General features: G+C 41.0%; 1 protein-coding gene and 2 pseudogenes across 6 annotated transcripts; all 3 read left to right on the forward strand.

Moving 5' to 3' along the window:
- The first annotated feature begins 1,999 nt into the window (after positions 1-1,999).
- LOC115669419 (G-type lectin S-receptor-like serine/threonine-protein kinase At4g27290) lies at positions 2,000-6,039 on the forward strand. Of its 6 annotated transcripts, XM_056316905.1 has the most exons (9): positions 2,000-2,542; positions 2,624-2,719; positions 2,883-3,919; positions 4,152-4,271; positions 4,378-4,502; positions 4,569-4,779; positions 4,918-5,155; positions 5,239-5,389; positions 5,557-6,039. In XM_056316905.1, exons 1-9 carry the CDS (start codon positions 2,487-2,489, stop codon positions 5,863-5,865), a joined length of 2,343 nt encoding a protein of 780 aa, XP_056172880.1. In that variant the 5' UTR covers positions 2,000-2,486; the 3' UTR covers positions 5,866-6,039. The 6 variants fall into 6 exon arrangements, 4 of the variants coding, with proteins under 4 accessions (XP_056172880.1, XP_030440631.2, XP_056172881.1 ...); XM_030584771.2 differs by having other exon boundaries at positions 2,002-2,542; positions 2,624-3,919; XM_056316906.1 differs by having other exon boundaries at positions 2,002-2,542; positions 2,624-3,919; positions 5,523-5,721.
- Positions 6,040-14,507: 8,468 nt separating this feature from the next.
- Positions 14,508-15,968, forward strand: LOC115666377 (G-type lectin S-receptor-like serine/threonine-protein kinase At4g27290; annotated as a pseudogene).
- Positions 15,969-16,081: 113 nt separating this feature from the next.
- On the forward strand, positions 16,082-18,135 carry LOC115666378 (G-type lectin S-receptor-like serine/threonine-protein kinase SD1-1; annotated as a pseudogene).
- Positions 18,136-18,714: the final 579 nt, after the last annotated feature.

Consider the following 18,714-nt stretch of genomic DNA (forward strand, 5'->3'; position numbering starts at 1 on the left):
GCAGTTAAAAGCTAAAATTCAATGAACAATCGTCATTGATTTATTTTGGGGGGTTCCAAGTCTAAATTTGTCAACTGTAAATAGCTGATGGTTTTAGCCAAAAAAAAAAAACACTGCAAATAGCTCAAATATAGAAAAAAACTCAACAAAATGGTCAAAGGTATGTATCGTCTTATGACCGCTATGATGCCCAGCAGAAGGGCCCCATAGTAAACTTTTGAGAAGTTTCTCACGTTTCGACAGATCTTGATATGCTTGACTCTATAAGATGCAGGAGAAATTGTCCCATCGCTCTCGGTTCAGACTACAGTAACAAGTGAAAGACCAAGGTGGGGCGATCTCTTTGAGGTCTATCTAATAGCTTAATGTGATACAGAGAAGTCCGTCATTAAAAGTCCGTTTATATTCAAACATCGAATAAAGATGCACGGAGTGGAACCTAATGTATTCATTCCCCGCATGACCATGTGACAGCTATGGAAGGTGCGGTGCTTATGGTGTGTGCAGAGTTAAGGAATGTACAAAATGCCTGTGCTTGCAGGGTTTTATGCCTAAGTTACAAGAATAGTGGTACATGCTTAGTTCGCCAAGGGGTGCATTAGGGAAATTCCATTGAATTGTTCTCGTGGAGAGGGTTTTATGAAATTTTCCCGGGTGAAATTACCTGACCCGACCTATTTCCAGCTATTCAAGAATATGAGCCCAGAGCAGTGCAAGGTTGAGTGTCTAAATAACTGTTCTTGCACGGCTTGTGCTCATTCGGATGTAGGAGGTGCAGGTTGCTTGATGTGGTTTGGTGATCTCATTGATATTAAAGAATTTGGAGTGGTTGATAATGAGCAAAGTCTACCAATGTCTACCTGCTTCTGAATTAGGTAAATACGTATATCATATTTACATTGGCTTATTGGTTTAGCAATTGCCCTTTCTCTTTTGTTCTAGTCTCGCATTACATCGATGTATCCTTTGTCCATGCCAGACTGAATCGCTTCCCCGTTCTTACTGCTTATTTCTTATTTCCAAGTTTCTCCGGTGAAGCTAGATTCATCAACTTACAGTTGCTTTTTTTCCCCTGAAATTAGTTAGTTCCCATCTTCCAATATGCTAGATTCAATCTACTGTCCATCCAAGAAACTGGTGACCATATCGGGATTGCTTATAGGATGCACAACCTTAATTGTAATCTGGAAGAGAAGAACAAAAAGACGAGGTACGCTAAAATACAAATATTTTAGTACATGTGTTTAAATTCTGGATCGCTCTTTTGTTTTAAGGCTGTCAAAATATTCAGGACGAGATCCTGATGATTTCACAAATGAAGTACTTCTTATTGCCGGACTTCAGCACCGGAATCTTGTCAGACTTCTCGGCTGCTGCATTGAGGGAGAAGAAACCTTGTCGATTTATGAGTATATGCCAAATCAAAGCCTGCATTAGATTGATGCCAGCTCCATCTCCAACACCATATGAATCACACCACATCACACCACACTACAAACTCTTCCTGTGAATACTTTCTCCTTTCTAAGGCAATTAGGCTAGAGGAGAGTTGATTAAGCACTGTTTCTTTGACCATCCAGGGACTCCTTCACTGGATGCTTCTCTGTTAATCATATACATTCAAACAATACATGTAAAACATGAATTTAAAAGATTTTACATACCATTTGATGAGCACACCAACATACCCTCACTAAAGATAATTTTGCCTAAGATAATGCTAATGTGACTGCCCCAAAAAAAAGTCGATGTACCAAAAAAAAAAGAAAATAATATATTTTTGAATATATGAGAAATTATATATATATATATATATATATATATTATTTCGTGGGTCAAATTTGCAAGCGATGAATTTTTTTCAGTGTTAATTTACTTATATACGTACATGTGCAATTTACTTTCACTGCCTGCTCGGCATGGATGGGCTGATTAACTAGGGAGATGAAAAGAAAAAGGACCATCATTATCAATTTACGATTTGCTGTGCAAAATTAAATTTCTAGGACCTAATTGTCTTGAGAGACGGAGAGTTTATTCCACTATCTTGACTTTCACAGAGTTAATAGGTTCTTTAGCAATACTTGATATATAAAGCTGGGTCTATTAGATTCATCTATATAGTGGTACGGCGAACTGTAATTGTGCTTTTAAACAAATTAAGCCACCTGCAATATCTAATAAGGCTCTACAATATCCATTTGAAAAGCCAGTCTTAATACATCTGAGAATTTTCAATAATTTCTGATCAGTAAAAAATGTTCCAGGTGAACCATAAAATCTTTTTTGTTTTCTTTAGACCTTCTTCTACGACAACGACCATACGGGAGTGTCGTTGGAATTTAAATGCCCAAATAGCGTGTTATGACCGTTCTAACGTATGAATATGAGTAATCGCATTCCGATGACTAGGTTCTTGCCAAGCCTGACAGATTTTAGCGTGTTGGAGACTGATCCACGAACATTTGAGTGGCTGGTCTTCTTGCATGACCCGACTCAATCCAATCAGCGAGTCCCAGAACTTGCTCTGCACCAAACTAAGGTATCTGTCTTCTTTATCTTATCCTGATATGCTATTCTGAAAAGTTTTAATCTTTATCTAGTTATTTGCTTCATCTCGTAGATCAAGCAGAAGGGTTTGCAATGGCAGATCCTCCTATCTTCAGCTCCTTTTGCACTTCCATCGTCCTTCTGTCACTGTTGCGCCTGTCAAGTGCAGGTGACACCTTGAGTTCAGTTCAATCTATCAAAGAAGGAGAGACTTTAGTTTCCCAGGGCCGAAAATTTGAGCTTGGTTTCTTCTCTGCCGGAAGCTCAAAGAACAGCTTCCTAGGGATATGGTTCGTGGTGAGTCCTGAAACGGTTGTTTGGGTTGCTAACAGGAACAGTCCACTCACCGATTCAAATGGTACTCTGGAAATAAGCAATGAAGGTGAACTTGTTCTTCTCAACCAATCAAAGAGCGTCATTTGGTCAACGAATTCAACCAAGGTTATTGGAAACCCAGTTGCACAGCTCCTAGATTCTGGTAACCTTGTTCTTAGGGAAAGCGACAGTTCAGGTTCTGTGGATTACTCATGGCAGAGCTTTGATTACCCATCAGACACGATGTTGGATGGTATAACAATGGAATGGAACTTTAGAAACGGTTTGGCACGTCATCTGACTTCTTGGAGAAGTACAGATGATCCTTCCCCTGGTGACCATACATTCGGATACAAAATTGACGGCTTACCTCAACTTGAAATAGTCAGCAGGGGGTCAGTCAAATTATTTCGAACGGGGCCATGGAATGGAGTTGGATTTGGTGGTGATTCCAATGAGACGAGTATCATCGTTAAAACCATCGCTGTTTACAACGAAACGGGTGCCTATTACAAGTCTGAAACTTTAAAGGACAATGTCACTCTCAAAGGCATATTAAGGTCAGATGGTGTTATGCAGTGTCATATATTGAAGAGTGGAAGCACGGTGTGGGATTTTATGTACTCGGTCCCTCATGACCCTTGTGACACCTATGGACTGTGTGGCGCTAATGGCGTATGCAGAGTTAACCAAAGCCCAAGATGCCTCTGCTTGCAGGGTTTTATGCCCAAGTCACAAGAGGCGTGGGACATGCTTAATTCGACAGAGGGGTGCATAAGGAAAATTCCATTGAATTGTTCTCAGCGGGAGGGTTTTATGAAGCTTTCGCAGGTGAAACTACCTGACTTGGTAGATTTCCAGCTATTCAAGAATATGAGCCTTGGGGAGTGCAAGGTTGAGTGTCTAAAGAATTGTTCTTGCACGGCTTATGCTAATTCGGATATTAGAGGAGCAGGCTGCTTGATGTGGTTTGGCGATCTCATTGATATTAGGGCAATTGACGTGACTGATAATGGGCAATATCTCTTCCTACGGCTACCTGATTCTGAATTAGGTAAATACAAGTATTTTATCTGCATTGGCTAATTGGTTTAGCAATTGCTTTTTCCTTGTTTGTTCCATTCTTTCATTACGTCGAAGCGTCCTCTGTCAATACCTGACTGAACTACTGTTCTATTCCTTACTGTTTATATCTCATGTTCAAGTTCCTCTAACAGAGAGATTCATCAGCTTATGGATGAACTCTTTCTCTAAAATTAGCTACTTCACTTCTTCCTATATATTAGATTCAATCCACAGTCCATCCAAGAAACTGGTGACTATCATAGTGGCTTCAGCCATTTCGGGATTGCTTATAGTAGGCATGACATTGATCATAATCTGGAAGAGAAGAATGAAAAGACGAGGCAAGCTAAATACCTTCCCTATTCCTTCATGTGGTCAAATTCCGGATTGCTTTTTTCTTGTTGAGAATATGATATGGTTTGAGAAACTAGTTTACAACCGTTGTAGGCATGCCAAGTGGGACAGATGACATTGACTTACCATTATATGATTTTGCTACCGTTGCTGTTGCCACCAACCATTTCTCTCAAACAAACAAGCTAGGAGCGGGCGGCTTCGGTTCGGTCTACAAGGTAATCAATTATAAATCAATAAATTCAAATAACAACAGAGGCCCTCAATGAGTAAAATACATGCAGGGAAGTCTTTCCACAGGACAAGAAGTTGCAGTGAAAAGGCTGTCAAAATTTTCTGGGCAAGGTCCTGATGAGTTTATGAATGAAGTCGTTCTAATCGCCGGACTTCAGCACCGGAATCTTGTTGGACTTGTTGGCTGCTGCATTGAGGGTGAAGAAAGAATGTTAATTTATGAATACATGCCAAACAAAAGCTTGGATTATTTCATTTTTGGTTAGAACCACTTCATCTTTCTGAATTCCTTTTCACTCGATTCCTTATGCTTTTGTTCTGTCTGTTGATTCCATCACTAGAAAATACAGCTAAATGCAAACAACCTAATTAGTTTTTGATGGGCTTGTGTGTGTGCAGATCATGACAGAAGCTCCTCTTTGGAATGGAAAAGGCGATTTGACATTGTTTTAGGAATCGCCCGAGGACTTCTCTATCTCCACCAGGATTCAAAACTACAAGTTATCCACAGAGACCTTAAAGCGAGTAACATTTTGTTAGATTATGACATGAATCCAAAGATTTCGGATTTCGGCCTGGCAAGGAACTTTCAAGGTGATGACACAGAGGCAAAGACTAGAAGAATAGTTGGTACATAGTAAGATTCTCATCTTATTTCATTTGAACACGGCACTATCCATCAGTATTTTGAGAAACTGAAGCCTGATTTGCTTGATACAGTGGTTACATGTCCCCAGAGTATGCCTTTGACGGAAAATTCTCTGTGAAGTCTGACGTTTTTAGCTTCGGTGTGCTATTGTTAGAGATGGTCAGTAACCAAAGGAATAGAGGATTCCAACATCCTGATCATTGTCACAACCTTCTTGGGCACGTAAGTGGTCGATGATTGTTAAAATCTGCCCCATTTTCTTTTTCGCTAAACGAGATCAGATATTCTGTTTCTCCTAAAACCTCATCCCATTTGTTCTTTGATCCCGTAGACGTGTTTTCTTTTTGATGCACAGATAGTGGTAATCATGAATGGTTTAAATTTTTTAGGCATGGTTGCTATGGAGTGAAGGGAGGGCCATGGAACTCGTAGATGTATCTTTATGCGACTCTGTCGTGGAGTCTCAAGCTGAGAGATGCGTTCAGGTGGGCTTGCTATGTGTCCAAAAGTTTCCTGAAGATAGGCCAATAATGTCCAGTGTTATTTTCATGTTGGCAAATGAAGGAGCAACCTTGCCACTGCCTAAAGAGCCTGGTTTCTTCATGGAGAGGAGTTCAGGTAGCTCATATGCATCTTTAGTTAAGGAAGAAGCCTACACACCCAATGTTATTACGGTCACATTGCCAGAAGGTCGATAGAAATGTCATTGAGGATGTTTCTGCAGATTTTAGGCATGTCATCTCGGGTACAAAGGACAGAAGAAGCATCTGATAGTGTAAAGTTCAATAATAAACTTGTCAAACAAGGTATTGAAAGTTTCGGTACTGAATTTTAAGTATTGAAAATAAAGATAAAAAGTTGCTCGGTGATAATTGTAAAGTTATAGCTAAATGTTACTGATTTCTTACAAAGCTATAATAAAGACGATTATTCGTAGGTTTTAGCAATATATTTGACAATTTTAGTTGCCATCTATTTTTTATTATTTAATCCTCCCTTACTTACCACGTTAAATGGATTTTTGACTTAATTGAGTTTATCAAGTCAATGCTAATTAAGGTTACTGAGCAAGTTTAACATTTACCGCTAAACTTTCAATTTTCAGCACTTAATTATGTTATCAAACTGGTCCTTAATCTATATATCATGACTAACCTACTTTTGTTTTTTTCAAAACCGAAAGTCTGAAAATTTTCACAATGCTCAATTTTTGACAACTAGATTCACATATAATCTTTTCATATTCTTTTGAAATTTTAAATAATACTTTAAATTTTGGCGATGAAGCAAACAAAATATATTTTTTACTTTTATTTAAATCAAAGAAACAAGCCGTATTTATTTTTATAATAGCTGAATATGGAGTATTGGATAATATTAACTTGTTACCAAATATGGAATGATGAACATTATAGATAGGTTTTAGGCTTCTAACAATATAATAGGCAAGATTGTAGTTTATTTTTAAATGTTTATTATATTGAATAGGGTTTGTCTAATAACCCAATTAAATGATAAAATTAAAAACTTCAGCACCTAAGAGATTTAGCTTGTTTGGTAACTTATAAATAAAATTGACTTAAAATATTCAATTAAGTTTTTTTTTGTGGTTTGTAAATACAATTAAGCTCAAAGGGCCATTGTTAGCAATTAGCTGACACAGGAAGGCCGTTAATATTTTTCTTTATGTCCGCTATTTTGACTTTCACAAAATTGATGTTTTCTTTAGCAGAGCTATATATATAGTTTGGTCTATTGAATTCATATATATAGTGATACAACGAACTATAATTGGACTTTCAAACAAATTAAGCCGCCGGCAACACCTAATAAGGTTTTGCAATGTCCCTTACAATGATGTTTACACTTGTGGGAAGCCGACCCAAGGTGGCTTTGCTGGTGAGATGGTCGTTCATCAGAAGTGCAACGCTTCACCAGCAAAAAACCAAAACTAAAAACGAAAATATGGCTTTTTCTTCCACTAGCAAATAGTTGCCCAAATGTTTTCATCAACTGTAGCGGGAGAGGGAGAAAACATGAGTAGCGAATTCAATTTGAGGCTTTTTTTTATTTATAGGGTTTTGGTCATTGTTGAATTTGTTAGCACGAACTCTAGCTTCAATTTGGGTATCAGAGAAAATTTTGGGAAAAATTGCCCCAGCTCTTGCTATGGCGAAAAGGCGGCTAGCGAATATTTGGCTGGTTGGCTAGTTATATTTGGCTGGTTGGCTAGTTCGGGCTCTATTTGAAAACGGACTCACTTTATATCCTTATTTGAAATTTATTTTTTCTAATAAATTCTGGCCAGTTAAAAAAAAATTTCCAATTGAACTATAATATCTTGTTTTGTTTTCTTTGAACCACCTTCTCCATAGTGACCAGTCATTGGAATTTGCAAGCCGAGATTGCGTGTTATGACTGTTCCAACGTAAGAATATGAGTAATCGCAATCCGATGAGCAGGTTCTTGCCAAGCTGACAGATTTTAGCTTCACTGATGTTTCTGTCACCTTTTCCTTTTCTCCTTTTTCTCCATGAAAAATAGACTTTTCTCATGTCATCAGTTTTCAATCTGTAGAAGGGACGAGGATGAATGATTCAAACACTTCGAGTTTTGGAGAGCATAACTTCACCTAATAAGAGGAAACTTTAGCCTGAAATTATCGATACAATTGTTGGGTTAAAGATCAGTGCGCGGATCTTCTTGATTCAATCTGAAAAAAGTCTCGTACACAATTGACATTCTATGTCAGGGCTAAGAATTTGGTCAATTAACGATGCCAACCGGCGAAGAAGACGAAAGGCTGCTTTTCGGGGCTGTAACAATCGAAGGTTGAGTCGACGTCGTGAAGGGTATCAGATTATGAACCTTCACGGCATGGAGGCCATCTAGTATCCAAGGTGTATCTCTGTCTGATGGGACTGCGTTACGACTTTCCGCATCATTTGGTCGTATGCGAGCTTGGACTAGTGCAACAAGGATGTTGACAACGGAGGCAAAACAGAAAGCCTGAAGTGATTATTAATAAAACTCACTGTTTCACCAATTCGAGTCAATTAGATTTGGTCCATGACAATTACAGGAAGGATGGAGACCAATGCACTACCATTTGTGTGACTGGTATTATTGCGTGACCTAAGTCAATCCAATGAGGCATTCCTAGAACTTGCCCTGCACCAAACAAGGTATCTGTTTTCTATATCTTGTCCTATTATGCTATTCTGAAACGTTTGAATCTTTATCAAGTTATTTACTTTCTCTTGCAGGTCAAACAGAACGGTCTGCGATGGCAGATCCTCCTATCGTCAGCTTCTTTTGCACTTCTATACCCTTACATACGTGGTTACCAGACACCCATGGAGAGGCACGTTATAGCACTTGTATGCTTCTAGCCGGAATTTTATTAAAAATGACCATCGGTTTTTCTGTCACTGCTGCGCCTATCAACTGAAGTTGACACCCCGAGTTCAGTTCAATCTATTAAAGAGGGAGACACAGTAGTTTCCATGGGCCGAAAGTTTGAGCTCAGTTTATTCTCTGCTGGAAGCTCAAAGAATAGTTTCTCGGGGATATGATTCTTGGAGAGTCCTGAAACGGTTGTGTGGGTTGTTGCTAGTAGGAACAGTCCACTCACTGATTTCTGGAAATAAGCAAAGAAGGTGAACTTGTTCTTCTCAACCAATCAAAGAGCGTCATTCAATCAGCAAATTCATGGAAACCCAGTTGCACAACTCCTAGATTCTAGCAACCTTGTTCTTAGGGAAAGCAACAGTTAAGATTCTGCTGATTACTCATGCCAGAACTTTGATGAAACATCCCAACACGATTTCGGTTAGTATGTGTCACGCTCCGAACCCCTACGAGCTCGCGACATCCCCTGCTCCGGTCGAATAGTTGCGACGTCCCAGGAACGTCGCCGACCCAACCTAAACATCAGAGCCACATGCGGAAGCGAATATAAAAATCCCGGACAAAAAGATGACGACAACGGGGTAGAACATCAGAACAATCAAACAACAACATCTTCATACAACACCAGATATACAAACATCATATTACAAACATAAATACAGACGAACATCCTCTGCCACCGTTTTAACAAAAGTTCAAGGGTTTGGTTATCTTAACTTCACTATCGGATAACCCAAGTTGAACAACCCCTAAAATACCCTAGGGAAAAACCTACTGGGTCGCCGTTTTCCATTCTGCTCCTAATTCATCTAGCTCGATCCTCCGGAAATCTCTTAGGCATCGCCTGCGAATCCTCCGGGCACCATGGCTGCTCTTCGTACTTCAAAAAGAAGAGGCGGGCTCCCTGGGTTTACGGCTGGGGGTCTGAAAATGGTGGTTATACAACCATGAGACGAATCTCAATAAGTGTACAACCCCAAACCCCACGTAGGCACTCACGTACCACCAGACAGATCACGCATCTCACACAACGATCAATCAATCTAACAATCACACCCAAACCTACCTGGAACCCATCATGCACGTTCCTGCACGTTAGACCATAATATAGCCAGCACATCACAGCAAGGAATCACAAACGCGCGCGTGCCTCAATTATAAGACAGAAACCACTTGGGCACGTCCCATACCGTGCCTAGCAGTTTCTACCCCATAATTAAGCATCACATCACGTGATACAAACACACTCGCACACTACTCACACCATGCGTCACTTTCTCAAACCTCGCACCTCAAGCCAATTCCCGCTCATTCTCCACTCTTCCACCACTACCGCGCCCGCGTAAAACGCATCAGGCCAACGGTCTTCTGACCTTGTCAGGCATCGACACCCCGTCGGGTCGGGCATCGTCACCTCGTCAGGGACGGCATCGTCCCGCGTAAACGAACATGCCTCAGGACGGAATTCTACACACACTTTCCTTCTACCGCGCCCGCGTAAAACGCATCAGGCCAACGGTCTTCTGACCCCGTTAGGCATCGTCACCCCGTTGGGCCGGGCATCGTCACCTCGTCAGGGACGACATCGTCCCGCGTAAACGAACACGCTTCAGGACGGAATCCTACACACACTTTCCTTCTACCGCGCCCGCGTAAAACACATCAGGCCAACGGTCTTCTGACCTCGTCAGGCATCGACACCCCGTCGGGTCGGGCATCGTCACCTCGTCAGGGACGGCATCGTCCCGCGTAAACGTACACGCCTCAGGACGGATCCTTTCCAACCAATCGTAAATTTCCATATCCTCATTTCGCTCAAACCACACTTACACACGGTCAACAATCGCACGGCCAAACACAATTTCACATTTTACGCACATTTCACAATTCACATATACTTTGCAAATATACAGTCTCACCACACAAGCACACCACATAATCATACACATATAACACGCGATCCCAAAGCACAAGCACACCATCACCACATCTCACTACCACATACATGTCACTCGGCCAAGCCACATTCAGCCCAATCACAATCCCAAATCAGCCCACAATCACAAACAGTACGCTTAACCCAACAAGCCTAATCAAACCATAACAATTCCAATCAATCACACAATAAATCCGCGATCAATCCACAACATCACAACCATCATCGAGCCTCCCAAACCTCGAAATTCATCGCCCAAATCAGTCCATATTCTCCGAACAACCAGCCTTAATCAAATCCCCAAAACAGCCACATAAACCCCCTAAACCGAGTCCTAACCGCGTCTAGCAATACCCGAGGTCCTAGGTAGTTTTTGGGGGAGACACTTACCCCATAAAAACAGGACAAGCTGGCTGGATGGGGGCTAGGATGGCCGGAACAGCAGCGGCGGCGGCGGCGGCGGCGGCATCGCCGGCGACGTACGGACGTCGACGTACTGACACCGTACGGACGTCGACGTACTGACACCGTACGGACGTCGTACGGACGGCGACGTATGGACGGCTGAAGCGTCACGGCGGCAGCGGCTCGGCTGTTCGAGCTCCAACGCAGCGGCGGTCGGCCTCCAAGCGGCGGTACACGGCGGTTCCTTGCGCCGAACGGGGAAAAAGAGAGAGAGAGAGGTGAGATGGGGCAGTGCTGCTGGTGGGTGGTGGCTGGACGAGGCAGTAGCAGCGACGGCGGCCGGTGGACAGCGGCGGCGGTCCGGTGAGCTCCGGTGTCCTTGGCCTAGAGAGAGCCGGTGAGGGAGAGAGGGAACGGCGGAGGAGGAGGGGCTGATCGGTGGGGGGTTTCTGGCCGAATGAGGGAGGAGAGAGAGAGGACCGGTCCAAGGTGGTCAAATAGGGTGGCTGGTGGCGACACTTGTCGCGATCCTACGCGATTTCCCATTTTGCCCTTGATCCAACGGTCCTCGTTTGTCCATATCCAATAATTGAGGGGCAAAAGCATCCAAGGTCCAATAATTAAGCTCAAATTCTAATTTAATAATTCCCAATTCTCCAGTCCAAAATTCGGAATACCCAGTACCGGGTCCAAGGGCAAAACAGTAATTTTTTCGCCCCGGGCCGAAATTCCATTTTTCGACCATACTAACCAAAAATGTGAGTGGCCAACATAATATAGCGTCGGAATCGTGAAAATAGCTTCTTAAGCCCTCGAAAATCGACTGCAAAGTCCTAGGGAATAAAATAATATTATTTTTCACTTCCGAGCCAAAATTCCAATTTTTTACCGTAACCACTCCAAATATGCGTGGCCACCCTAAAATGACATCGGCCTCGAAAGATAATCTCATACGGCCTCAGAATCAACGTCGGGGTCCAGAGGGGCAAAATCGTAATTTTTCCGATCCCGAACCGAAATCCTTTTTTTTGCAGAAATGGGTGGCCCCAAGGTTGGCCAAGCCAAAAACGTCATTGGCTGCTCAAAATTGTCACTTTCAAAATTCTCGATTCCCGGGCCCGAATTCCAAGAAATGATTAAAATTGAACAATCACGACTTTAGCTTATCTCTGGCTAACGGGTGGCTCATTGGGATTATGCGCTCTCGACCAGTGACCGACACTAAGTCAAATCACGTTTAAGTTTGCTCGAGTCAAGGCGACCTCGATTGCCATGTAATTGCGAGGGTCTGTCACTAGTTTCCTTCGGACACGATCAATCAATTAGACCGGTCTCGGTTGACTCAAAACATTCCTTCGTCAATCCATATGGTCGAAAATCGGACCCAGGTCGAGTTCTTTAGTCGTGCGAACTCAATCCCGTAATAGCCCTACCCCTAAGGTTAGCATCCCGTGAATGCGCTGTTCCGGGTGAGATCTCACTATAGTGCATTGATCAAATTCATTTCTTAAATCCCAGGAAAAGGATCGAAAATTCAGACTGTTACGGTATGACAGTGGGCTGGAAGTTTAGAACAGGTTTAAAACACCATCTGAGTTACCGGAGAAGCACGGACGATCCTCCCTGGAGACTATATACATTCAGATAGAAAATAGACGGGTTACCTAAACCTGAGATAGTCAGCAAGGGTTCCGTCAAAGTGATTGTTTTTGAACTTACCAAATGTTGCTATAATTTATTCATATTTACTTGTTAAAGTTAACATGTTCTTTTTTTTGGGTCAAAAACAACATGTTAAAGTTACTAATTCTTAAACAAAATTACCACCAACATTTATTCGAAGCGTTTAATTTACCAACTCTTATATGAAATCGACTGATGTTTGAGTTTGTTGACCAATATTGTTTCGATTGTACCAACTGATCCAATAATTTATTGACATATATGGCAACTTAGCCACCGGAGAAAAGTTATTAACTCTTATTCGAGTGAGTTGATTCCACAATATACCATGCTAATTTGAAAAGCTTACAACGTGTTGAAATCATCGATCTTATACGAAATCACCAACTGTTTTTCAAAATTACCGGCTACATCTCAATCAATTTGTGGAGCTTATGTTATCAACTCTCACATAAAATTACCAACTCTATTTGAGTCGCTGAACATCTTCTATTTGATTGTTTTAAAAGTACCAAGTGTTCAAAATAATTTGCTTACATTGTTTGGAGAGCTTTCCAATGTGTAAAAGTTACAGTTAATTAAAATTGGTAATTGGACTCCAATAAGAGTTGGTAAATTATATGCAATTTCGCATGTTGATAACATCCGCAAAAACAGATGTTGGTTAATTGTTAAAACGGGTAGAAATTTAAGAACTTGCTAACTTAATCAAATAAGAGTTAGTAAAGTTAAATATCCGTGAAAAGTTGGTAAATCACTCAAATTGATATGACTAATATGCTATAAGAGTGAGTAACTTGGTAACCTCATCAAATAAATATTGTTAAGTTCTTGAAGCAATCGACAATTTTGACACAATCACATGAAATTTAGTAAATGGACTCCAATAGGAGTTGGTAATTTACAACAAAAGTTAGTAACTTTAATACGATGGTTAGCTACGTAAGTAAATATTGGTAGTTTATAACTACAGTTGGTAATTTAAAGCAATCAAATATCTGTTTCAATTTTCACAAAATTGTTGGTAACTTATTAACATGATATATGCTAAATAACTGTCGGTGTGCCTATAATATATTAGTCACTTACTAACACGTTACAGACTAAATATGTTAATGGTCAAAATTTAATAAACAACAGGCTTTGAATTTTATTGATGGTTTTAAGCAATTATCACTACAGATCTATATATTTCGTATTCCCACGCATGGAATGTTAGGAATCGGCTTAGGACACACTTGTCTGCAGAGCTATATATGTGAACAGGCCAGAGGGGGATGTACAGTATTGTGTATTATTAGCATGTCAATGATCAATCCCTGGAAACCGCAAGCCCCGGATGTGGAACTTTTGACTTTTCCTAGGGTTGTTAATTCTCCAAACGAAGGGGCGAGTTTTGACAAACCGTCATTGATAGGTGGAAGAAGAGCTATGTGAACGACCCAGAGGGAGATGTATAGTATTATGTTACTATTAGCATGTCGATGATCAATCTCTGGAAACTACGAGGCCCGGACGTGGAACTTTTGACTTTTTCTATGGTTGTTAATTCTCCAGACGAAGGGACGATTTTAGACAAACTGTCATTGATAGGTGGAAGCTCCTGAGGGGTGGTCTTTGTCATGTTCCTTGCAAAGTTCCCTACAATTGAAGGCAAAGAAATTGACTATGATTGTGCTGCTCAGATGATGCCACGTGCGAACAGGGAAAGAAAATGAACATCGGGCCTACATAAATCAACGATCAAAGGTGATAAATGACGAGGACGCTAATCGATAACGATATGGTGATTATGACAAGCTCATGCCCACCGTCAAGCGAAGGAGATAGTGTGCTTGTGTTACTTGTATAAAGAACCACCCACTGATCGATTGAGGTACTTCTGATGATTTTGGTCATGTTGATTAGCAGTAGCTCAACAATTACAGATAGTTTGGAGGCATAACCGCGAGCACTTGGGCGACCCACGGCTTTTTTGGCACATATGCTCTTCAGTCACTGACCTCGATGCTTTCTTCTATATCATGACATTGTCGCCGTCTACATATTTCTTGTAGAGCAGTCCGAAATTTTTCAATGGAAGAGTCTCTTTACTTCTTGTACACTTCCATTGCCATTCTGTCACTGCCGGGGCTGTCAATTGCAGTGGACACCCTGAGTTCTGCCCAGTCTATTCTAGATGGAGAGTCATTGGTTTCCTCTGGACAAAATTTTGAGCTTGGTTTCTTCTCTCCCGGAAACTCGATTAACAGGTACCTAGGGATATGGTTCAAAATGAGTCCTCAAACAGTTGTTTGGGTTGCCAACGGGAACAACTCGCTCACTGATTCAAATGGCACTCTGGAAATTAGCAGTGAAGGCGAACTCGTTCTCCTCAAACAGTCGAAGAGCGTCCTTTGGTGGACAAATTCATCCAGGGTTCTTGGAAGCCCAGTTGCACAGCTCCTGGATTCTGATAACCTTGTTCTAACAGAAAGCAACAGCTTGGATTCTGCGAATTATTCATGACAGAGCTTTGATTACCCCTCCGACACACTTTTGGTTGGTATGAAAGTCGAATGGGACTTCAAAACCGGTTTGGAACGTAATCTGACTTCTTGGAAAAGTGCAGACGATCCTTCCCCTGGAGACTATACATTCAGATACACAAATGAAGGGTTACCTCAGCTTGAAATAGTCAGTAAGGACTCTGTCAAAGTATATCGAACAGGACCCTGGAATGGAGTCCAATTCAGCAGCATTTCTATGGAGGCAAATATCGTCGTCAAGCCCATCTTTATTTACAATGAAACCAGCGCCTATTTTGCATTTGAATCTTTGAAGGATGATATCACTGTCAAAGTCACGTTAAGTCAGTCTGGTTTGCTGCAGTGTCTTCTAAGGAGGAAAGTAAGCACTAAGTGGGAAGTGATGTACTCGCTCCCTGATGACCCATGTGAGAGATACAGACAGTGTGGTCCGAATGCTGTTTGTGGAATCAACAAAATCCCAAGATGCCAGTGCTTGCGAGGTTTCATGCCTAAGTCGCGAGAAGAGTGGGACATGCTGAATTCAACGGAGGGGTGCATAAGGAGAACTCTGTTGAGTTGTTCTCGTGGAGAGGGATTTATGAAACTCCCACAGGTGAAATTACCCGATTTGATAGATTCCTGGCTATTTGAGAATATGAGACTCAAGGAATGCAAGGCTGATTGTCTAAAAAACTGTTCTTGCAAGGCTTATGCTAATTCTGATGTTAGAGGAGCAGGCTGCTTACTGTGGTTCGGTGATCTCATTGATATTAAAGAAGTTGAGTTCTTTTTCAGCCAACAAGAAGTTGAAGAGATTAACAAGAAGCAAAACCTCTAAATACGAGTAACTGCTTCTGAATTAGGTACATTCTTATCTTAATTGGGCCTGGTAATGCTTTTCTATTTTGTTCTAATCTTGCCTTGCATTGGTGCTTTGTGAATGCTGGACAGAATCATTATCTCCTCAATATGCTAGATTCAATCCGAAGTTCAGCCAAGAAAAGACTGGTGATTGTCTATTTCAGGATTGCTCATTGTGGGTATGACTTTGATTATAATCTGGAAGAGAAGAACGAAAAGGGCAGGAAAGTCAAATCAACCAATATATGAAAATTTTACTTCATACCATCCAAAGTTGTGTTATTATTTCGTTTCTTTTTCGAGACTTGATCGGGTATATCCCCTTGACTAATCTACGCTCCTTTTAGGCTTGTGGAGTGGGAAGGATGAGATTGACTTGCCATTGTTTGATTTCACTACCATTGCTGTTGCTACTGACCATTTCTCTCAAACAAACAAGTTAGGAGCTGGCAGTTTTGGTTCAGTCTACAAGGTGATGAGCTATAATCAGTAAACTTAAACATCTATATAGACTAACAGTTAATAAAATACATGTAGGGAAATCTTTCTACAGGACAAGAAGTCGCAGTTAAAAGGTTGTCGAAGTATTCAGGACAAGGTCCTGATGAGTTTATGAATGAAGTCCTTCTAATTGCTAGACTTCAGCATCGGAATCTTGTCGGACTTCTCGGATGCTGCATCGAGGGAGAAGAAAGGATGCTAATTTAAGAGCTTGGATTATTTCATTTTTGGTCAGAACCACTTGATGTTTCTCAGTACCTTTTCACTCAACTCCTTGTACTTCTGTTTTGTTCATCGATTCCTCTACCAGAAACTCCAGCTTAAATGCAATTAACTACTTTTCCATGGACTTGAGTGTGTGCAGATCATGAGAGAAGCATTGTTTTAGGAATCGCCTGAGGACTCCTCTATCTCCACCAGGATTCAAAACTACAAGTTATCCACAGAGACCTTAAAACAAGCAATATCTTGTTAGATGCAGACATGAATCCAAAAATTTCAGATTTCGGCCTGGTGAGGATCTTTCAAGGAGATGACACTGAGGCAAGGACGAGAAGAATAGTTGGTACATAGTAAGTTTCTGATATCAATTCATGCATGCAGTGATTCATCAATTAGTAGTTGGAGGAACTGAAGCATGATTTTCCTCATGTAGTGGCTACATGTCCCCAGAGTACGCTTTTGACGGAAAATTCTCCGTGAAATCCGATGTTTTTGGCTTTGGTGTGCTCTTGTTAGAGATAGTAAGCGGAAAAAGGAATAGAGGATTCTGGCATCTTGACCATCATCACAACAGTATGATTAGTGCTCTTTTCTTGTTCTTTTTTTATTTGCTAAACAAGATCTGCTATTGTGTTTTATCGAAAATCTCATTTTCTTTATGTTCTGGTAGACATGCTTTGTTTCAAATGTTTAATTGACGTACAGAACAGAAAATCATGAGCAAATTATTGCTTTTAGGCATGGTTGCTATGGAGTGAAGGATGGGCCTTGGAGCTAATTGACGATTCTTTATGGAACTCTTTCATCGAATCTCATGCAGAGAGATGCATTCAGGTGGGCTTGTTATGTGTCCAAAAGTTCCCTAGAGACAGGCCAACATTGTCCACTGTTGTTTTTATGTTAGCAAATGAAGGGGCAACCTTGCCGAGGCCAAAAGAGCCCTGTTTCTTTGCGGAGAGAAGTTCAGGAAACTCAGATGCATCATTAGTAAGGGAAAAATCTGACACCCGTAATCTTGTTACGATCACATTGCCAGAAGGTCGATAGACATGATGCCAACGAGGATGTCTCTGAATTTGCAGAATTTAGATCGGCTTTCTCGGGGTACGAAGGACTAAGAATATAGAGGATGACCTGTTTAACTATCAGAAAGCACTTTTGTTGATGAAAGACCCGACGATTTAAACATCAACTGTCGCTTTTCAGGTCCTCTAATTCAGGAGAAAAGATCAGGAAAACAGTAATTGCCCAAGTTTCTGAAAGCATGTATATTCCGAAAAGTGTGAAAATGTGACATATAAGGGCAACCTGCAGCAGGCTGGTTTTAGGATGAATATACATACAGCTTTCACTTTTCTGTGATTGTAGATTTGTACATGGGACATTTGTGAATCTAAATCTGTTGTTAGCTCACATATGGTGGATTTAGTGAACTAGCCTTCCCCACCACCCCCAAGAAAATAAAAACATGGGTAGCCAAACTTTTCAGCTTGACTTGGCCTCCAAATTTATTTTGAATAAGCAATGCTGCGATTTGAACACGGGATCTATGCCATTCAAACCAAGCATTGGGGTTAAAGGGTATCGATTTTTGAGGACTCTACTACATCCAGTTCAGTGGACCGATTGGAGCCCATTTATTGGTATTCTGAGCCATGAAACCGATTCATTGAAAATTGATTCATCGACTAGTATGACATCTTTTTATCCATGGGCAAACATGAAATATTAGGACTTGGTTTAAAAGTAAGAGGGAGCCTAATTAATCTACTTGATTCCTTCTAGAAGGGAAGGTTAGTGTAGACAGTTTTGGCTTTATGGTCAAAAAGAAAAAAATCCTCCGCAAGCGCTTGCGTATAAAGTAGGTACAATTGAGATTGCGTGAGAAGCAGGTAACTGTGATTGGAATTTTGAATTGAAAATCATGTAATAGCAATTTGCAATTTTTAAAAGCATTTGAATGAAGATGGGATCGACAAACCAAAATCATCTAGAGTGAACAACGAACACGATTGAAA

The sequence above is a fragment of the Syzygium oleosum genome, unplaced genomic scaffold (genome assembly GCF_021117445.2).
Source record: "Syzygium oleosum isolate NSW1041296 unplaced genomic scaffold, Sole_v2.1 Sole_v2.13, whole genome shotgun sequence".
NCBI classification, from domain to species: Eukaryota; Viridiplantae; Streptophyta; class Magnoliopsida; order Myrtales; family Myrtaceae; genus Syzygium; species Syzygium oleosum.

Bases quoted from the DNA above. Each gene is read 5' to 3' on its own strand.
- LOC115669419 (XM_030584771.2), top strand. From the start codon at position 2,644: ATGGCAGATCCTCCTATCTTCAGCTCCTTTTGCACTTCCATCGTCCTT. The intron at 3,920-4,151 runs GTAAATACAAGT...CCTATATATTAG, and splicing joins GCTACCTGATTCTGAATTAG to ATTCAATCCACAGTCCATCC. The intron at 4,503-4,568 runs GTAATCAATTAT...AAATACATGCAG, and splicing joins GCTTCGGTTCGGTCTACAAG to GGAAGTCTTTCCACAGGACA.